Genomic DNA, 22630 nt, shown 5'->3' with positions numbered 1-22630 from the left:
TGAACAGTGCTGTTTTTGCAGTGATTTGGTGTCTGTAGTTGGACAGGAAGGTTCAGATGTTTAAGGATTATTTTTTGCCTTTGCAATGACTACCAAGTGTAAATTTATTTTTCTTGCTTTGCTTTGGATAGACACCTCTGGAGCTTTCAAGGGAGTGTACTTAAGTATTTTTTAGGATGACCGGAAAGCTTTATTAGAATGATACCATTTTTTTTTGGAGTAAGGAATAAATTTTAAAGGAGATGGGAGATATAAAACTGAGGACAAGATACCCTCGTAAAATATAAGAAGGAAATAGATGTAGTGGAAAGAAACAAGTCGAAAAAAGAAACATCAAGTAAAAAATGCTTGCCAATCTTGCAGAAAATTTGAAAAGCATGTCCTGTTGAAGCAACAACCAGAGAAAGCCCATAGTGATGCAAAGAAACTAAATCGTCCCAAAGCAACAGTAAAGTCAGAGAATCTTCATTAAAAAGTCCTGCATTTCTTTAAACTTCATTACCCCCAAAACAAAGAAAACAGCACAATTGCACATTTTTATAGCTTCCTTAGCCGTCAAATCCTCTGAAAGAAGTAATCAAGAAAGCTTCTATTAAGCTCTTAGATACCCAACACTCTCCTTTATTTTGCTTTAGTTTTGTTTTTTTGTGCTTTTTATGTTTTCATTTTGTCGGTGGAAAACTGAACTCATCTTGTTGCGTCCTTTTGGCAACTTGCACTGATACCCTGGAGATTTGAACTATGTTTCATAAGGCTAAGGTCTTAAATTTCTTTGTCGACTCAAATTTCAAAGCTCCAAAAGTACGTAAATTTCAACGGAAATTTCGATTTCGATTTGAAAAAATAATGGGAATCAGTAGTAAAGCATGAAATTCTTTTATGAAGCTTTAGAAATGATTAATAGACATAATAATGTAATTTTAGGACTAATATATTACAAGTAAATACATCTATGTTGCGTACGAGGTGGAGAAGTTATAATATAATATGTGCATCAAACATATTTGTAAGATAATGTAAATTAAACATATTTAATGAATTAGTTAATACAAATGAAATTCATAAATCATTTAAATATTAATTCTTATACAAATAATGATAATTTAGACATGAGTTGTTAAATAAAATGTTGTTGTAAGTTTATTTTTTCATATAATTTCAAAAGCATTTGTAATAATCTTTTCTTTTTTTTTTTTGATAAAAGTAAATAAAATAAATTAAGAGAGAAATTTCACTTCATTCCTGATCTCTCATTTGAATTTCGAGGAAATTTCTTTGCATAGTTCAAATTTTGACAAGTTTCCCTAAAATTTTGAGTCTGATAAATTTGGGATGGTTTGTTGAGATTTCGTCGTTTCGATGGAAATTATGCAAGACGGAGATCGACTGTCGTTTCGATTTCGAGGGTGATGGAAACCGGATATTTTGATGGAAATTTCGAGAATTTCGTGGAAATTGAAGACCATAATCATAACTACCAATATTGCCTATTCTTGATTTGATTGCCTTAATTCTGAAATGCTTCTGCAAAATGTTTCTGAATTTGCTTAAAATTCTTTTTCTGCCATATGGTCTTATGCAGAAAAATTCTGGTCCCCCCCCCCCCCCACACCAAAAAAATGGAAAAAAAGGAATTGAACATTAGTTTCTGATATTGAGAACAATTAAAGAATCTTTTCATGGTGATTTGCATCATACTAAGCTGTTTTTTTATGTATTTAATTTTTTTCTTGTTAAGAAAAGAAGATCATTTCATAGAAAAGAAAGAATATACAACAAGGAGGATAAGAGGTCTTCTTATTCAATAAAGCCAAATAAAAATGATAATGACAATCAAAACTATGATGCTTTTTAGTCCTGCAGAATATCTGAAAAGCACACTTCTTTAAAGGAATGATCAGCAAAACATGAAAGGGAGGTCAATAATGAACCCGATCTCATAACAAAAAACTCAATTTTCCCCATAAATATGCCTGCATTTCTTTGCCCTTCAAAATTATAACACTGCAAAAATCGCACATCTCCACAGTGACAGTCATCTTTACTCCTACCAAGCCCTGAAAATGATGTGGCCAACACATCCACCATCAACTCTGGACAAACTCAATGCTCTCCAAATTAGCTAAAAAGCTTATTCTAATTTTTCCATGCAAAAGTGCAATGCAAGTGAAGTATAGGGACCTCTAACTATGGGATGTAAACTATCAAAACATAATGAACGCACAGCTGGAGAAGGGACCTTTCATGAGTAAAATCAGCTTCTCTTTTCCTGAGTGAAGTATAGGGACCTGTAACTATGGGGTGAAATTATTTAGATACTCACGCCTTTTGCTATTATTTAAGTGATTTGAATTGATGAGATGTGTGTGTGCAAAATATGTGATGCTATTTTGGCCATCGAAAGGTCTTCGTAGTTTTAGTTGAAAGTGTCATATTTTCGGGGTAGATGTGTTTCAGAAAGAATCTCGTGTGTACTTCTTCCATGCACGCATGTCTCTGTGAATATTATATTCATATTATTAGATAACTACGGCTTTCTGACATTTTCCTCTTGCTAACACTTGTTACAAATGCAGTACATGGGGAACCTTTGCTGGGTGTTATCAGAGTATGCTACAATATTGCCCTCAATAGGTACTGTAAATTTTTATCTTAAGGCGATATCAATTAGAAATAGAGTTCATGATCTGTAGTTTTTCATTTGTAGCAAGAGTCCTATAAACCAAGCAACATCGAAGGCAATGTTGACCCAGATGATCAGCATCATATTCAGGCGAATGGAAACTGATCTGGTGTGGAATAAATGTCCTGTATTTCTTAATTTTCATTTTTCTCCTGATGCATGAGTGAAACAATTGAGATGTTTTTATTCTGTACTAGGATGTTAGTAGTGTTCCCCAAGGACTTCAGATAAGTACTTCATCTGGTTCTGCTCTGCATCCGGAAACTGTTTCAGCTGAGGATTCAAACTTGGTGATTGAAGAAATTTTCTCAGGCGACGACAATGAGAAAGCAATAACTCTAGGAGACGCACTTTTGATGGGCCAGGTCAAAGACTTGTCTCTTGCATCAGTTGAGGAACTCCAAAATCTCGCAGGTGGCGCTGATATCAAGGTGCTTCTATTTTGTTTTTCCCCTTTATCCTTTTGTGGTTTTGTGCAATGTGGTGTGAAGGTTTCCTCTGTAAATTTTCTTAGTATCATCTCTTATGAGCTTCTAATTTTGGTTTGTATTGCTGATGAGAGAATAGCCTTGTTTGTTGTATAGGGTTTAGAAGCTGTTCTTGACAAGGCTGTGCATATTGAAGATGGTAAAAAAATAATACGGTATGAATGGGGAAATATTTCAGATACATGTACCAACTATCTTATTTCTATTTTTTTATGCTGAATAATGATGAACTTGCTTGCACGCTCCTTTCCTGCCTTAAAGAACCAAAATTCCTGATTTCTTGGCATTAAAACTCTTCAATTATATTTAAGGGGAATCGACCTTGATTTTTTTATGCTGAATAATGATGAACTTGCTTGCACACTCCTTTCCTGCCTGAAAGAACCAACATTTCTGAGTTCTTGGCATTAAAACTCTTCAATTATATTTTAGGGGAATCGACCTTGAGAGCATGGCCATTGGACAACGTGATGCTTTACTGCTATTTCGCACCCTTTGCAAGGTTTGTTTGTTCCATTTTTTTTTTCCAAATTTGCATTGTCTTTATTTCCTAGGCTACATTTGTGAATGTACTGCAACATCTGCAGATGGGTATGAAGGAAGACAATGATGAAATGACAACCAAGACAAGAATATTGTCTCTCGAGCTTCTTCAGGTTTTTCTTTGAATTTTTTTTACAAAAAGGTTGTGCACCCTTCTGATTGCTGGATGCGAACACACTACTCAATTGAACCATATTTCAGCTGCTTGGGATTGGCCCAGTAATTGCCATATTTCAATTTGATCTATATTGCATCTGAATGGAAGGCTATTTTTTCTTTTTCTTTTTTTGGCACTTTGATTGTCAGATGTGTGTTTATATTGTTTGTCATATTTGGAATCAAAATTCATATAGAATTTGCAAACTAAGTTAGCAAATAATGCACTATATTGTTTGTGATATTTGGAATCAAAATTCATATAAAATTTGCAAACTAAGTTAGCAAACAATGCACTATATCTTCACTATAAGACTTGTTAGTATTGTTACCTACATTAGTAACTAAGAGTCAGTGAGGGTATTATAGTCATTGTGATGTAGTTGACATATAGTAGTAATAGAGGGTGAGACCTATGGCTTGTGATTAGATTTTTCAATTTACACAGACTTTAACATATCAGAGAATGGCCCCAGACCTAAATCCCAAGTGCAGCAGTCATCGGTAAACCAAACCCTAAATCCTCTGCATGTATGCCACCATAGGAGAGCTGCTAGCCCCACCGTGGGCTTGCAAACATTCAAGAGACAGCAGCCATCAGAAAGTTTCTGAATGACACTGCATGTTCTGGAACATCAAAGCCCTTGAGATCTTGCAAAATGAATGCCGTAGCCACCTAGACACTAGCAATCTTCCAAACCTTGAAATCTGATCGCCGGAGCCTCACTCACGTGTCGATCAAAGGCTGGCAGTGCCAACTTGGTGCGCCTGAGGCTTCATACAACTATGTTTTTGTCTTGACCTTGTCCTATATTTTCCTAATCCCTCTATAATCCATATTATCAAGTTTTTAGTGATGGAGTTTTCCTAAAGATCCCCACTTTTAATTGTTTGTGTGCAGAACTTTGCGAGTGACCATATGATACTTTTGGAGGCTCTTTGTCAATGGTAGATGAGTTCAATGGGACGTGCATTTGTGATTTGTTCCGGTTGTTTATCTTCTTCATTGGTGGTCTCAATTGTGTTGTTCTTGAACGTTTGGATGGAAAGAATTATTGCCATGTATTACAACCGCAAAATTGGACAGAAAGAATTATTGGTGTGGTCTAAGGCTTTCTTGATCTATTTGACAGGCTAAGCCAAATTAGACATGTGTTACAATTTCTGCCTATTGATGACAAGAAAAATGAACTATGGGTTTAGGAAGATGCTTTGATGGTCTCACTAGTGTAGAATTCGACATAACCTCATGTTGCACAGATGTGCATGCATTTGGATGTATGCAAGGAGATTTGGGATTATGTTGAACTCTTCTATGTTATAACATTGCTTGTATGTACAATCTGCTGGAGTACTTTGTGTCACAACACGTATACAACTTTTAGAGTACTTTGCAAATAGCTGAGATGAAGCGCATCGATGAGGGACTTAACATTATGCAGCCTATAACAGCCGTTGTCTATAAGATGCAAGAGCAGGGAATACTCATAGTCTTTTGGTTCTTGTTGAATTTTAAACTCGAGTTTTGAGTCACTCGGTTCCAAGATTCTTGGTAGTGTAGAGTTGCCATCCTTTCCTTGTATTTATTCTTGCGTCTTTCATGCTTCCTCCAACAACCATTCCTCGAGCCTTAGTTCCACTGTTTTAATCTCTAGGTATGAGAAGACTACTTTTGTTACACAAGGTGATTTTGGTTTTCAACCAAGCAATAGTAGAAGCTCTTGAAGTGGTTCGAGTGTTTGGAAGGGATGGATGTGGTAGACTCCCATGCAATGTATTCATTGTGGACAGGCAGATAGGATTGAGTTTTTTTGGGATCTTTATAGTAAAATCCCACGCATCACTAACGTAGCCAACTTTTATTCCATTCTTATTGGTTTAGCAAGCAGGGGGGGTGGGGAGTATCTATTTTAGAGTAAGAGTGCCCCTGATGGTAGGGATGGACATGGTAGAGGCCCCCACACAAGTGCACTTATTGTGGACAAGGAGATAGGACTAAGTAGTGATGGGATCTTAATGGTGAAATGGCGTGCATCGCTTATGTGGCCGCCACATTTTTCATTCTTACTTGTTTATGAAGTGGGGAGGAGTATTTGTCTTAAAGGAAGAGTATTCAAAGTTCTTGTTGTATTAGGCATCCTAATTCCTTGCAATCTTCTCATCCCATTGCATCTCTTGCTTAGATTTGTCATCCTAGAGCTTGGCCATCATCAAATATTTCTCCCACTAGTTCTTGGGTTATAGATTCGACCCCTTTGACTATGACAACTATAACCAATTTCTTTTCTGCCCCCCAATATTCTAAACTTTTTTTTTGCTTGATAAAAAAAATGTATTTGATAGAAACAACAGAATCTACCCTAAGGGGACTGGAAGTGCCTGTCCCTGCCCCCGTCATCCCCCCTCCCCCCGGGGAAAAAAAAAAAAAAACCCGAGAACAAAGCAAATAAAAAAGAAAGATACAAAACAAAAAACCAACAAAAGCCTAGAAAACCCCATTTCATCCTAATTCATCAAGCGCTTCAAATTCGCTAATTCCCTCCGACTCTTATTCACTTTGTTTTCAAACATCTCCCCACCCCCCCCTGGGGGGGGGGGGACGCTGCTTCCACTGCACACACACACACACACACACAATCAAGACACCCTTCATTTCCTCCAAGATCAAACATGCGCTTGAGCATAATGATCGGACAACAAAAAATAGAAGGGGACCCTATGGAGTGGGAGTTCGGAAATTCATCAGGAAAAGCTTTTTTTCCAATTTTTGAAATTTCAAGTGGGAAATGGGGCTGATGTTTATTTTTGGCATGATGTGTGGCGTGAGAACAATAATCTTAGAGCTTTCCTTTGTTCCATTTATGGCTTGGCTTGTGACGAAATGCCCTTATCTATTATCATTTCCAAATCACTGATGAGGGAATTTTATGGGATATTTCTGTTACTAGGAATGTGGCAGATTGGGAACTTCATGCACTTTCTGATTTTACAAAATTCTCTATAAAATTCGTTACCAAAACATCGCCAACGAATCAAACTGGGCTTTGGACAAAAATGGTTTTTTTACTGTTAAATCTGTCTACGAGAAACTATTATTGTTGGGAACAAATTGAAACAATTGCCCCCTAGATACACATTTGGAGGACAGCATCCCCTTCAAAGGCTGCCATTTTTGTTTGGGAGTTCGTACATGGAATTATTTTAACCCTTGACGATCTGCAGAAAAGAGGTCTTACAGTCACAAATAGGTGTTTTCTTTGTATGGCTGATGCAGAATCAGTCAACCACGTCCTTCTGCACTGCCCTTGGACAAGGAACTTGTAGAATTTGTTCTATCCTTTTGACTAGACAGTAGTGGGTTAGGACAAATTCAGTTGGAGGGGAGATTTGAGCTTGGAAAGGCATCAGAGCCACCAAGGAGAAACAAAAGGCTTTGAATCTCATCCCTCTTGCCATTTTTGTTGTGCTTGGAAAGAAAGAAAGAAATAAGTGAGCGTTTAAAATTCAACGACTCCATTTCAGACTTGCAAAGACTAGTGGATTGCTGCTGTCTCCAGCTGGCTTTGTGGGAAAATTGTTAATGATCATAATGTAATCCTTGATGTTTGTGACACTCTATAGAGTGGTTGGTGTTTTGTACCGCGGGTTGGCATCCCCTTGATGCCTTGCTAATATAATTTTCTCTTTACCGATAAAAAAAAAAGGGGCAGCCAGTGCACAAAGCTCCTGCGTATGCGGGGTCTGGGGAAGGGGCGGACCACAATGGATCTGACGGAAAAAAAAATCAAACATCCTTAATTCCATATTATCCAATAGGTCTCAAGCTTCTACATCCTTCTTAGGAATTTCTTCCTTGAGTATAGGCAGAAAATTCCATCCTTACACTAGTTTATGAACCAAACCATCATCTTCAAAAATGGAAACGTGCTCCAATCCTTCCAACAAGGATGGATGTCCGTACGATAAATCCCCTAGTGCATCAAGAAGAATCATAAACATATCCATATTGTTCTCGAATCTCATCCAAAAGCAAGCCCCCATCACAATCAAACTTCCTAAGGTCATCGCTATAATGTGTGAAAGGCCCCCCATTTTTTTACCTCCTTTCCTCGGCTAGCTTGTAGATCTTCCACAATACTTAACTCTCCTTTTAAATCTCCTTTTATTATCTTTAGCAATATCTCACCAGAGTGCTCTCTCTTCACTTCATGTAACTTCCTCATGTATGCACACTTCAAAATTGCCGTCTGACGAGCATAAAGCTCATCAACCTTAGATTTGTCAGAATTGAAACTTGAAATTAGCTCCCCCCCCCCCCCCCCCTCTCCTAAAACCAACATCTTCTCCATTGTTCATGTCCACACTAGCTTCTAGCGTCTCTATGAGACTAGAATCACCAAACAATATGAAATTGTTGTCATCTATGATCTTTGTTGCCATGAAATTGCTTCCAAACCAAGCTAATAGCGTCTTGAAATTGCTTTGAGTCATGATGTTTTTCCATGCATGCCTTGGTATGGATTTGGTCGTCGTTAACAAATGGTTGAGAATCCACCTTCCTTGTGCTTTGCTTCTATGATTTAAGATTGGAATTTAGGCTTACCCATTCACATGGCACAACAAGGAAGGATCGAGATCACCAATTTTCATATAATGGGTTTGTTTAAAAACATGGACGATCTGCAACAAACCCAAATGGGAAGAACCAGGAGAGTCTTGCAAGCTGTGAGAATGTTCTCTCCTTGACGTTGACGCAGCTAGCCTTTTGTGATTACGAGAATGGTGAACACCATTGAACACATTTCTCACATATTTTTTGTTTTAAAATCTATCTTTTTGCTAATTTAGACCTGCAATCGAATGGTAGACTTGACACCTCCATAGTTTTCAAGCCATATATCATGTTGATCCCTCGTATAGCCCCTTGCGATGCTGGCAGCAAGTCATAATTGGCTTTGGAATTCGCTCTACTCGATGAGCAACGGAGAGTGATCGATCGATTCTTAACCTAGTTGATTGATTCTCAAGCTAGTTGATTGACCATTTAACGAATATTAACCAATCAAAGAAGATGAAAATCTTCCTCGACAATTTTCTTCTCCGAGAATCCCTGTTCGACGGTTGGGGGAAATCTTTCTCCCCAAACTGATCTTAGTATAGTTGTCGTTCAGGAACACAAGTAGAACATCCCAATACAGTCGCCTCATGCGAGCTTTCAAGCTAAACACCCCTTCGACAACTCATATTTGGTTTCCAAAGGTGATCAGTCTACCATCTTATTTTATCTCGACTTCATTGGAGTTTTATTTTGGAAAAATTGTTTTGTGGGGGGGGGGGGGGACTTGTCGGGTAATATAAGCTGTTTGGGTAGGTAGGTCATTCGTCAGTGTGGGTTGAATGTAAAACCTTCTGTGCTAATTGTCTTGAGCCCTTAGAGTTTTTAGGGAGAAAGTTTTGATATATTGTTCTTAAGAAAGAGTAATTTATTTGGATTGTGAAGATATGAGGGGTAATTTGTGAAGGAAAACAAGATGTTGATGAACTTATTCAAGGAGACATATACTTTAAAGGGGGAGGAACTTGGGTTGATTAAATTGAGATTCAATGATTAAGGGAGATTTCATTGAATAAAGAAGGGGAGTGCATGAGGAACACGCAACGTTCTATGTGTTCCTGAGAATGAGAATTGTGAAGGTTGGAGGAATCTCTTTGAAGCACTTATGCAACTTTCTTGTCATTGTAATAAGCTTGTTGCCTTTAGATGTTCAGATTGTGGTTCCTTAAACATGATAAGATAGGAAAGGTTGATGGTGGAGCAGAGCTGGGGCTTGAGCTAATTGGAGAAGAGCACATTTATAGAAGTCGTCGACAATGTGTTGACAAGGGGAAGGATTGATTCGGGAAAGAAAGATGGGGAAGCCTGTGATTTTAGGAAAGGTTTTTAGAATTCCCTATCTAGCTTAAATTTTAATATTGCTTCCAAATTTAATATGAGGTTTGGTAGAGGGAAATTTGGGCTTGCAACCAATGGCCCTTGTACAACCACTAAATGGGTAATTAAAGGAAATGGGGGTAGCGGGCGAAGCCTTATCCAAAAAGGTGGTGGGTCCTTACCAGAGGATAAGATAATAAATGCTTATACTCAGTCCCAAGAGAACATTAAAGAGAAAAGTGAGGAGGGTAGTGAGGGCAGAACTAAGACAAAAATTAGTGAAGTAAGCCCTAAGGTAGAAAGGTTCATGTAGCATACTAAGAATGCCATCTCTGTGGAGAAGATGGAGCGATCTATAGACACGATGACAGAATCAGGGGGGAAGAAAGTTGATTCAAAAGGGGTAGGGATTTCAGATGATATACTTTTTTAAAGGAATAATTTTGAGGATCATTTACAAAAATCAGTTTAGCAGAAGTAGAGCAGTACCTTTTTCAAAACTAATCCAAGTTGTAGTGAGGGCTTGTTTTCTATTGAATGTGAAGATACTCAAATCGATGATGATGAGAGGTGTTCAGAAGCAAATGATGATCTCAACAGCTTTTGTGACATTGATTCTAGCTTATTAGTAGATTAGCTGTGAAGTGAGATAGAAATGGGAGGATAAAACAATTGGGAAGGACTTGATGGGGATTTGTGCTTTAACGATAGAACAGAAGAGTTACTATGGAGTAAGAAACTATCACTTCCACAACAACTTACATAGGAAGAGAGGCCTTTATTGTCTTGTGATTAGACTAGTGTTAGAAGGTTCTGTTAAGCACATATATGATCAGAGTAAAGCTTTGTTTGATGAAGGGATTTTGTACCTTGCTCTTGGGCCTATTCTTGAAACGGTGGTCGTTGGTGTTAGTCCTCTAGGTGTTGAGAGAGGTAAGGATGAGGAGACAGTGGATCTAGTGGGTGATTAGAAAAGGTATTCTTCCTCTTCTTGTTCAGTTCTTTTTTCTTCTGAGTCTCTATGCCACAATTAGGGGACTAATGGGGTGAGTGACTTTGGTTATGGCTAAGGGGCTAGTGAGAGGGACTATAGAGATGCAAACAAGCTCTTATATGATATGGGGTGTTAAAGCTAGCGAATCCTGTAGGTGTTGAGGTCAAGTTAGGGTTGAGCCAAAAACTTATGAGATGTAAAAAAAAGGTGGAGAAAGAATTAAAAAATATGGGTTCTTGCATTAATTATGAGGGAAGGAAGGGGACTAGGAAAGGGGATAAGCATGTTAGATTATGAGGATTATTAGTTGGGATGTTAGGGGTTTAGGTGATGCTAGGAAAATGTGTTAGATTAGGGAGGTTTTATTTAGGAACTCTCCTGATATTGAGACTAAGCTTGAGTTAGTAGACAGGGAGGTTGGTTGTTAGAGGGATTTGGGAAGGAATGGTGCGAGGATTGGGTTTTTGTACCCTGTCAGGGTGCCGCGCATTTTAGTGTTATGGGATACTCAATCTATTGTTAGAGTGGATAGTTTAATGGGTTTTTTTGTCTCTTTCATTCCTTCTCAAAATTTGAGGTAGGGGGTCAATGGTTGATTTCCTCTGTGTACGGTCCTTTTAGGCCTGCTCTTAAGGATTCCTTTTGGAATGAGCTTTATTTTGTGCCTGGTTTTTGCTTACCATGGTGGATTGTGGGTGGGGATTTTAATGCAGTTAGTTTCCCCTAGGAAAAGAAGGGGGTGGTAAAGTTAATGCATTAATGTAGAAGTTTGATTTGGTTATTAGGGAGTGTGGGTTGAGGGATCTTCCCTTGGGTAGCGCCAATTTAATGTGGTCAGTGGGTGTAGAATTGATAGGTTCTTGTTTTCTAATGAATGGGAGGAGTTTCCTAATCTTTCTCAAGTAGTATTAGCCAAACACATGTCTGATCATTTTCCTATTCTATTGGAATCTAGAAAACTTACTTGAGGTCCTACCTTGTTTAGGTTTGAGAATATGTGGTTAGACCATGGATCTTTTTAATCCTTGGTTAGGGATTTGTGGAGTGAGGATGTGGAAACGGGTTGGGAGGGGTTTAGATTCGTGAAGAAGTTGAAGAGGTTGAAAGATAAATTGGAAGTATGGGATAGGGAGGTGTTCGGAGATATAAGGGTTAAAAACTTTACTATTATAGGTGATTTGGAAGAGTTGGAGAGAAAAGGAGTGACACTTGTTGTATTACAATATTAATGTTGGATGTTTCAAATAAAAAAAATATTTGTTTAATAAATATTATATAATAGTCGTTGGTTTTATTTTAATTAAGCATGCGTTGAATTTAAGATATTAATTTTAACGTTTTAAAATAATAACCACTGCTTTAACAGTTTTCGTATTTATGATGTTGGAAGTTATACCTAATTTTACCTATATAAACTGTGATCCAATTTCATCTCAAGATACATTTTTCTTCTTCAAAATTACTTTAGCTTCTATTTTTTCTTGAGATTTATATTTTGTTGGGGAAACTAAATGACACTCCATCTCCTATAGCTCTGGTGTTTGTAAGTGCACACAAAATCGAGCCAGCTAAGTAATCTTGGAAGTTGTGTGCGCAGTGAGTAGCATCGAGAAATGTTGTCCGTAGGCGCGAAATCGGATTTAAGGACAATGGTCCTTCCATGCCTAAGCTTTTGATAAGTATTTGTGTTTTTTTATTTAATATTAATTTTATTAGTAAAAATTTTTCCTTCTATTATATTTCCAACAACACTTTCGAGGGAAGAAGATGCTAAAAGGATTTCATTGAAAAATGAATTGGAACAGTTGATTTTTAAGGAAATCAGAAGTTGGAGGCAAAAGAAGAAGTTTTGGTGGGTTAGAGACGGAGACTGTAATTCTAAATTTCCATATTACGGCTAATGGAATAATGAGATAGAATTTGATTAGGGAGATGGAGGTGGATAGGGGGGGTTATAATCATGGACATTGATAGAATTGCTTCGGAAATCACATATTTTTATTATAATCTGTATTCTGAGGAGGATGAGAATAGACCAATGGTGGAAGGATTAGAGTGGGATCCTTTACCTGATTATGAGATAGCTTGGGCCACAATTTTTGGGATTGAGAGGGATAGAGCTCCAAGGCCAAGTGGTTTTAATTTAGCTTTTTATCAAGATTGTTGGATGGTGGTGAAGAATGACCTTATGAAGGTTTTCAATGAATTTTATTGGAATAGGGTTCTTAGCAAGAGTATTAATTCTACTTTTATCACTTTGGTGCCTAAGAAAAATAGGTCCATGAAGATTTCTGATTATAGACTAATTTTCTTAATTTATAGTGTTTATAAAATAATCATTAAAGTGCTAGCAAATAAGTTGTGTGCTGCTTGATAGGACTATTTCTAAAACCCATAGTGCATTTGTGGGTACATAGATTGTGGATGCAATTTTAATTGCTAATGAAACCATTGAGGATATCAGGAGAAGGAAGAAGAAGGGGCTTGTTTTTAAGTTGGATTTTGGAAAGTCTTATGATGGAGTGAATTGGAAATTTTTGGATAAGATTTTAGTGAGGAAGGAGTTTTGACAAAGATGGCATGATGAGATGGTGTATGTCTAATGTGAAAGTTGCGGTGATAGTGAATGGTGAGCCTAAATCTTAATTTTGGGCCATTGGGTGGATTAGACAAAGAGATCTTCTTTCTCCGTTTTTGTTTGTGTTAGTGGTAGATGTTCTTAGTGAAAAGGTTTAAATGTCAGGGAGGAGATTATGATTTCTCATCTTTAGTTGCGGATGATATTGGTTTTTTTCTTGGTGGACTATAAGTCTTATGTTCTTAATATAGTGAGGCTTCCTTAAATTTTTGGAAGGGTATCAATGTTGAAGATTAATTTGGCAAAGATTGGAATTGCGACTATTAACGTGCCTTTAGAGAGTGTTAGGTAATTAGCCTTGGAAGTTGGGTGTGCAGAGTTGGTGTGGCCGATGTCCTATTTAGGGTTTTTTTTTTTTTGGGGGGGGGGGGGGAATCCTAGAATAGATTGTTTTTGGGATCTGGAGGTGGAGAGAGTGTCGAAGCGGTTAGACGGGGGAAAAGGAGCCCTTTTTTCTTTGGGAGGGAGGATTACTCTAATTCAGGCTTGTCTTTCTAGTATTTTGTTGTATTTTCTGTCTATTTTAAAAATCCCAATGGAAGATTGAGATAATTATGAGAGATTTTTGTGGTCAGCAGTAGGGGGTTTTAAGCATCATTTAGTGAATTGGGAAGTGGTGTGTAGGACTTAGGTAGGGTGGTTTGGATCTTGGAAATTTGGTGTCGAAGAACATGGCTTTTTTGGCTAAGCAGCTTCAGCGGTTCCCATTAGAGGTTTCCTCCTTGTGGCATAAAGTTGTCAAAAGTATATTTGGGCTTTATGGGAATGGGTGGGATACTAATTTAGGTTCTAGATGTTCTTCAAAAAGCCCGTGGAAAGCTATTTCCTAGATTTATCCTCTCTTTATTCCCCACGCCAAATTTATGATGGGCTAGGGTTGCAACATCCGTTTGTGGAAATATATATGGTTAGCGAATGTTGTTTTGGCCACCTTGTTTCCTTGTTTATTATGTTTGAGCTCAGGGCAAAATGATCCTGTTGCTTCTTTTATTTTGGATTTGGGTGGTCCTCTACCTTCCTGGGATTTTAGTTTTAAGAGAGCCTTGAATGATATCGAAACTATTGAATTATTTTATTTGTTGGTTATGTTGAACAATTGTAGGATGTTTTCTTAGGATGATAGTTGATCTTGGTTGTTGGATTCCTCGAGTGTTTTTTGGTGTAAATCTTTGTTTGATTTCTCAGTCGGGACCAATCCTTCCTTTCCACTCTACAAAGTAATCTAGAAGGCCAAAATCCCCCTAAAATCAAGGCATTTCTTTGGTTGGTTGTGCTTAATAGAATAAATACCAATGACTTGCTGCAGATGAGGAGACCATTAAGGGCTTTATCCCCTGATATATGTGTGCTTTGTTTCAGTCGTTCAGAATTTTTTTTTCATTTCTTGCATTGTGATTTTGCACAGAAAGTTGGGAATATGTTATTTAATTATTCTGGAGAAAGTTAGGTTTGTTTGAGAAAAGTGGAGGAGTTCTTTGCAATATCTTTTCTAGAGTTTGGAAAGCAGATGGAAGGTATTGCTTTATGGATATGTGCTTTATTTGCAGTACTATGAGGCTTGTGAAAGGAACGTAATCTACATATTTTTTTAGGAAAGAAGACTCCATATTGGTAGGTGTGGGAGAACATGCTTTTTATGGCTTCTTTGTGGTATGTGGGCAATGGAAATTTTAAGGGACGTGTTTGACAGATGTTCAATGGGATTGGAAGTCCCTTCTAAGGGTGTGCTGATTTGAGTGTTCTGTATTTTTGTGTTTTCCTTTTTTAATTCTGTCTTTGTGGAGATTTCCAGGTTTGATTAAAGAGATGTTTTCTCTTCTGATTGTACATTCTTTCTTTATCTAATGAATCTCTTTTTATATATATAAAAAAAAAGAAGCTGAATCATTATTGTGAAAACTATGGACTTGTTCAATTAAATGGCCCCACTTAATTAAAAAAGATCTCCCTTTTCAATTACCTGGCCCAAGTCCAAAATCAGGAGCGAACATCCTGGTCCAAAATCATATGGGACCCTGCTTGGAGGGCACTCTGACAAAGACGTTAGACTTTTGAAAAGGGAGAATGTCATAGCCTCACGTTGGATGTGTACTAGGGATATCTTGGGCTTATAAGGTTGGTTTAGGCTCCAACAACGTGAGGCGCCTTTTATAGGACAAATCCATGAGGCCAGCTGGCCAAAGTGTATGATACCTCACCGGAGTTGGGCCCAAGACTGTTACAGCTGGTCTTATAGCCATCTTATTGAAATTTCTTTTCAATTTCAAGAGTATTTTATGAACGCACAACACACCCAAAGCACTCATCCATTTTACTTAACCTGAATTTAACTCTATTTTTTACATCATCTTCAATCTCTTCTTTTACTTGCATGATAGATCCAAGGTATCTTAATTTACTATTACTATTAATTTTTTGATTATCAAGTTTAATCTCATCTGCAATATTCCCCCTTACATGGCTGAAGTTACATTTTGTATACTCTGTTTTTATTTCTACTCCTACTTTCATCAATCAAAATAATATCATCTGAAAACAACATACACCATGGGATCTTGTTTTGGATATCCTAGTGAGTTCATTGATCATTAAAGCAAAAAATGAAGGCTCAAAGTACAACCTTGATGTATACATATTGTAATTGAAAATTCTCTAGACTCTCCTCCTTCACTCCTAACACTAGTTGTTACTCTCGTAAATATCTTAATGACATCAGTATATCTACTGCATACTCCCTTCTTTTCTAAAACTCACTGAATAACTTCCCTAGGTACTTTATCATGGGCTTTGTCTAGGTCAATAAAATCCATTGCCAGCCCCATTTCTTTTCCCTAAACTTTTCCATTAACCTTCATAAAAGATGAATAGATTCTGTTGGATCGCACAAGCATAAAACCAAATTGATTCTTTGAGACCCTTGTTTCTAATATTATTCTTTGTTTAATTTCCCTTTCCCACAGTTTAATTATATGACTCATTAGTTTGATTCTGCTATATTTATTACAATTTTGAATATCACCTTTATTTTTATTTTTTATTTTTTATTTTTATATGCGTATTTTAATGTGCTTTTCCTCCAATCCTTCAGCATTTTCTTGGTTTTCATAATAGTGTTTAATAGATTTGTTAACCATATACTTCCAAATTCCAAGATCCCCTAAACATTTTTAAACTTCAATTGTGATCTTAGTACTGATATTTGAATTGATCTAGAGGAGCTTGTCGTCTTTGCTGTATCGTAGTATTTAGAAGGCCAAAGTTCCTATAAAATTAAATATTTTATTTAGGCAGTCATTCTAGGGTTAATACTAACAATCTGTTTCAGAGTAGGAGGCCTTCTAAGCTATTATTGGGGGACGTGTTCATGCTCTGCTTTGATGGTTCTGAATCTTCCCTTGAAAATTGTCCGTTTCCCAATTTGGTGGAGGATATGTTGGCCATATTTGGTTTCTTTATGGGCTATTGCTGCAGCTTGTTTCAAGGGAATGTGTTTAGACGATGTTCAATGTGATTGCTTGGCTGTTTTATATTGACTGTATTCTTTTTACCTCCCTTAGTTTTTCGGATTTTCTTTGGAGGACTCCTTATTCACCGTTGCAATTCTTTCTTCCTCAATATTTCTTCTTTTCCTATAAAGAAATATTTTGAAAAAAAATGTTGAAATTAATCATAGGACATTAAAGTTTGAAATAAATCTTTTGAAAGTGGTAAATCAATAAGGGAAACTTAAGTTCTTGTTCTCTTTAAGAAAATCTCTTCTTTTATTTGAAGAGAGTTGTGTGTGTCCAGAGTTGGTAAGAGGATTTTTTGGCTATCTCATTTTCTGGTTTTGGGAGTGGTAAAGATGGATCAGCTGTGTGGAGCTGTGTGATTTTTGCCATTTTGTGTGGAGTATTTTAGAGTGGAATTCTCATGTGATGATGTCATTGTATGCTTTGGGATTGGATTCAGTGTCTGGCCTCATATGGGCCTTTTCAGCAGGCTATTTCAGAGGAGTCTCTTTTCTAGATTTACAGCGTGATTGATGGGCAAAGCTGTGCTGTATATACATAATATTTGTTTTATTTATATTATATATATATATATATATTCTTTTTTGATCCCTAGAAAAAAAAGAAATTGAAAATTCAATGTAAAAAATAATGTACACTTCATGTACTCAAATAGAGTGAACAATGCATAGGGGGATGGATGTTGTGCGCATGAATCATTTTTTTCCCTGCCCTGTGGCAGATGAAATATGTGGGGACAGCTGTTATGATTTTGAAATCTGGATCTGCCCCTGCCCTGTGCAGCCTAAACCTTCACTGAGTTACCCAAGCCTTAGGTTTGTACGCATCCGTGTGCACACAAAATTGCATTTATATAACCATTCCTATGGAAAAATTGAATATTCTGCTGAAATATAATGTGTCACCTCTAGATGTTTGCCTTTGCACTCTGCTGCTAAAGTTATTTTCTAAAAAAAAAAAAAAAGGTACTCTGGGCCTTCTGGCATAGTACTGACCTAATTAGAACACCAGTTTGTAAAAGCAAAATGTATATTTTCTTCTTAGAGGATCATAAGAAGTTTTTGTAAATGTGCTCACCATTTTGTGACTTCTTGTGTTTCTGGTTGAAAGTGAATTTAGGGAAAGTGAGTTTGAGGTGCTAATCTAGAGGTGATAAATCTTTGGAGTTGGCTTCTTTAGCAGGGTGTGCCATCCTTTACTGACCTTTGCTTTAGTTGTTGAATGACAGTCTTAGGTTGGTGGACTTTTCGGCTTCTGTGGCGGAGAAGGTGTCTAAGTATCTTGATGGGTGTAAGGGAGCCCTTTTTTCTTTGGGAGGGAGGATTACTCTAATTCAGGCCTTGCCTTTTTTGTATTCTGTTATATTTTCTTTCTATTTTTAAAATTCCAATGGGAGTTGCTAGTAGGATTGAAAGAATTATGAGAATATTTTCTTCGGTTAGGGGTAGCGGGTTCTAGGGATCATTTGGTGAGTTGGGAGGTGGTTTGTAGGACGAAGAGGGAGGGTGGTTTGGGTCTTGGAAATTTGGTGTCTAGGAACATGACTTTTCTAGCTAAATGGCTCTGGTGGTTTCCACTAGAGGTTTCTTTATTGTGGCATAAAGTTATCAAAAGTAAATTTAGGCTTGATGGGAATGGATGGGATACTAATTTGGATTTTAAATCCTCTTCAGAAAGTTTGTTGGCCCTAGAGTCAAGTCTAGAAGGGGGGAGGGTGAATAGACTCTTTTGCGTATTTTTGCTTCTCTCTACAAGATATGAAATCTTGGCAAGATACAAATGATTATATCACAATATATATAATTTAAACCATGCACAAGATATAAATTAAAAAGTAGGGAAGAAAAGCTCAACAAACAATATTAATGTGGTTCATCCCCTTGCCTACGTCCACACCTTGAGACACACTCAAGGATTCTCAATCCACTATCCGATTTCCTTCAACGGTGGAGAATCCTTTACACCACAAGGGAACAAATCCCTTTACGCTCACACAGAGCCTTTCCAAGGGAACAAATCCCTTAATGCTTACCCAGAGCTTTCACACGGGAACAAATCCCTTTTGCTCACACAGAGCCTAAATAAGGGAACCAATCCCTTTAACATGTGGTTCACAAAGAACCCTTACAAGATGAATATGATTTACAAAAATAATGCTCCTTGAATGAGTTGATATTTGATACAATGAAAACCTCTCACAATCTCTCAAAGTAATGAATCACAACAAGATTAGAGAGCAAGAGAGATATTGAGCACAAAAATGATGAACTAGAATGTAGTGTGCTTGAAAATGATATAATACTTTGAAAACTAGCTGTTTATAGCCATTGAGTTTTGAATCCCAATGCAAACTGTTGACGGATTTCCCAAACTGTCGATGGTATCCCCTCAAACTGTTGCATTCATGCCGAAACCCATTTAACTCTTTGCCTGAAACTGTCGAAGCATGTGGGACAAACCGTCGACGGTTTGCCCTATTTCTTCACAAACTTGATATTTAGGTGCTTAATCATGGTTTTAACCTAACCGGGACCAAGTCTATAAAAGTTTTCAATACTAAGATCATTTAAAACTTGTCCCATATTAAAATTCATTTGAGTATAGGATATTTTCATAAAACTTATTGTTTTGTCTTTGAAAACTCATAAGTATGAAACTTATGATTTGGTGATATCCTATATACTAGTATGCATATGCAATTGCTCAACTCTTGCTCAATAAACATACGTGAAACAGAACCACAAGAGTTACAGCAAATACTACCTCAAACACTCCCCATTACATATGATTCTACATTAGCTTTCATTGGTATGTGCTTGAGATCTCCCGAGTGAGTGTCCTTTTGATCTTTGCCTATTTGAGTGTTCGCTTGATCTTTGCCCTAAAACCCGTATCTGAATGATTTGGCCACTTGTACCTGTCACAGCTTAGTATGTAAAGATTAGTTTAACTTAGAACCGCTAATGGGTTGTTATCATCAAAACACGGCAATTAGGATTATGTAGCCACTAAGGCTAACAAAGTCCGTGGAAAGCTATATCTCAGATTTACCCTCTTTATTCCCCATACAAAATTGTCTTGGTTTAGGGCTGTAATATCTTTTTTTGGAAAGATCTATGGATGGGGAATGTTGGTTTGTCCACCTTTTTCCTCACCATTTTCGCTTGAGCTCAAGGCAAAATGATCCCATTTCTTTGTTTAGTGTAGACTTGGGCAGTCCTTTACCTTCATGGGATTTTCACTTCAGGAGAGCCTTGAATGATAGGGAAATTATTGAATTATCTTCTTTGTTGTTTATGTTGCATAATTTTCAGGTATCTTCCTGAGATCATAGTTGATATTGGTTCTTGGATTCTTCAGGAGTTTATTCTTGTAAGTCTTTCTTCGAATTCTTGGTCAGGACAAGTTTATCCTTTTGACTCTACAAGGTTATATGGAAGGTCAAAATTCCCCTGAAATCAAAACATTTCTTTGGTTGGTTGTGCTTAATAGGATATATGCTAATGATTTGCTGCTGATGACTGATGAGGAGACCTTTAAAGGCTTTCCTTCCTGATATATGTATGCTTTTCTTTGATTGTTCAAAGTCTCACATCTTTTTTTGTGCCGTGATTTTGCATGGAAGGTTTGGATCAAGTTATTCAATTACTTTGAAGAAAGCTGGGTTTGTCCTAGAACAGTGGAGGAGTTTTTGGCGATTTTTTTTTTGTGGGTTTTGGGAGGAAGAAGGAATTGCGTTTTGGAAATGTGCTTTATTTGCAGAGTTTTGGGGTTTGTGGATGGAACGTAATCTGTGTATATTTTCTGGGAAGAAGTTACCATATTGGTTGGTGTGAGAAAAGATTCTTTTTATGGCTTCTTTGTGTTTTGAGGGCTGTGAAAATTTCAAGGGAATGTGTGTTTCAGATGTTCAGCGCAATTGGCTGTTCCTTCTTAGGGCATCTTGAGTTTCTTTTGTCGTTTTTTATTTTTGTGTTTTTTTCCTTTTCTGGTTTTCCCGAGGATTACCGGATTTTTCTAAAGGATGCTTCCTCTCCTGATTGTTCATTATTTCTTTATCTAATGAATTTCTTTTTCTATCAAAACAAAAAGGTATTTTGATGGGTGGAATGGTGCTTGCTTTTCTTTAGGTGGTAGGGCAACTCTCATTTCAGTCTCACCTTTCTAGTATTCCTCTTTACTTTCTGTCTATTTTTAAAGTTCCTTTTGGGATGGCTAGGACTATTGAGAGAATCACAAGATACTTTCTTCGGTCTGTGGTGGGGGAGAAGAAAGATCATTTACTTAGATGGGAGGTGGTGTTAAGGTCTAAAAAATAGGGTGGTTTGGGCCGTGGGAATTCTGTGTCTAAAAACATTACCTTAATGAGTATATGGTTATGGAGGTTTCCTTTAGACGAGAACTCACTTTGTCATAAAGCAATTAAAAGTAAATTTGGCCTGCAAGGTAAAGGATGGGTTACTAATATAGGTTTTACATCTTCTTGTGATAGTCCTTGGAGATTTATATCTATGCTTTATCCACATTTTATTCCTCATTCCAATTTTGAAGTGGGCACTGTGATGAGTTTTCGTTTTTGGGAGATCTCATGGGTAGAGGATTCAACTCTTTTCCATATTGTTTCCCCATTTTTATGTTTTTCTTCATTACATAATGGCCTTATTTCTTCCTTTTGGCTTTCTAATGGGGAGAAGTTTTTGTGGGATTTTCATTTCTGTGGATCTTTGAATGATAGAGAAGTGGAGGAGTTGTGTTTGTTGGGTTTGTTGGAGGGCTGCCTTCCCAATAGGGAGAATGCGAGGAAGTGGGTGCTGGAGCCTTCAGGAGAATTTTCTTGCAATTCTTTCTTTTGAGTTCGTGACTCGAGAATGTCCTTTTCTGAAAGGGCAATGTTCCCTCTAAAATTAAGGCTTTTATTTGGTTGGTTGTTTTTGATACAGTTAAAAATTAATCTGTTGCAGAGCAGGGGCCCTTCTAACTTCTAAGGCAATTATCTCTGGATGTTTTTGTTCTTTGCTTTGATAGTTCTGAATCTGCCTTTCATTTGATTTTGCATTGTTCTTTCTCTTGGAGGATTTGGAACAAGTTATTTGGTTTTATTGGGGAAAGTTCAGTTTCTCCAGACTCTGCGGAGTATATGTTGGCTATTTCTTTTTTGGGGCTCAGAATGGGCAAAGATAAGGCTGCTCTTTGGAGATGTGGTTTGTTTGCTGTGTTGTGGGGGTATTTGGATGGAAAGGAACAATCACATTTTAAGGGGAAGAAGGCTTATTAGGCTTTCATTTGGGATATGATTCAGTATTTGGCTTCTTTGTGGGCTGTTGCTGCTGATTGTTTCAAGGGATTATGTCTTGAAGATGTTCAGGATGATTGTTAGCTGTCTTGTATTAATTGTTTTATTTTTCTTCTTCTGTTTCTCTTTTTTTTCTCTCTTGGAAGATTCCTTACTCTCCTGTATTGTATATTATTTATCTATTAATATATTTCTTTTTCAATAAAAAAGAAAAAAAAATCTTGCATAAAATTACTTGTCAAAGTGTTTCAAATTTTCTAATATTAGATAAAGGTACTTGGAAATCCTCCTTCCAAGTTGCCGTAAGGAAAGGGGGTGATATCCTAAAGGCTTGAAATTGTGAAGTTCTGTTTTGAATTTGAGCTGATTTGGAACTCTTTAATATTTAAAG

The 22630-nt window shown here is 37.1% G+C and overlaps 1 protein-coding gene across 7 annotated transcripts in view; it reads left to right on the top strand.

The window, feature by feature from the left end:
• Positions 1–22630, top strand: part of LOC131144473 (brefeldin A-inhibited guanine nucleotide-exchange protein 5) — a 131619-nt gene that overhangs the window by 55018 nt on the left and 53971 nt on the right. For 6 of the 7 annotated variants that reach the window (XM_058093155.1, XM_058093149.1, XM_058093152.1 and 3 more), the window contains 6 exons: positions 2577–2634; positions 2708–2792; positions 2881–3114; positions 3268–3326; positions 3604–3673; positions 3759–3827. In XM_058093155.1, the coding sequence (XP_057949138.1) occupies positions 2577–2634; positions 2708–2792; positions 2881–3114; positions 3268–3326; positions 3604–3673; positions 3759–3827 (575 nt within the window). The remainder of the gene's footprint in view (positions 1–2576; positions 2635–2707; positions 2793–2880; positions 3115–3267; positions 3327–3603; positions 3674–3758; positions 3828–22630) is intronic. The other variant, XM_058093154.1, reaches the window with a different exon arrangement.

The sequence above is a fragment of the Malania oleifera genome, chromosome 12 (genome assembly GCF_029873635.1).
Source record: "Malania oleifera isolate guangnan ecotype guangnan chromosome 12, ASM2987363v1, whole genome shotgun sequence".
NCBI classification, from domain to species: domain Eukaryota; kingdom Viridiplantae; phylum Streptophyta; class Magnoliopsida; order Santalales; family Ximeniaceae; genus Malania; species Malania oleifera.
The sequence above is the reverse complement of the archived record's forward strand: the minus strand, read 5'-3'. Positions and strand labels throughout refer to the sequence as shown.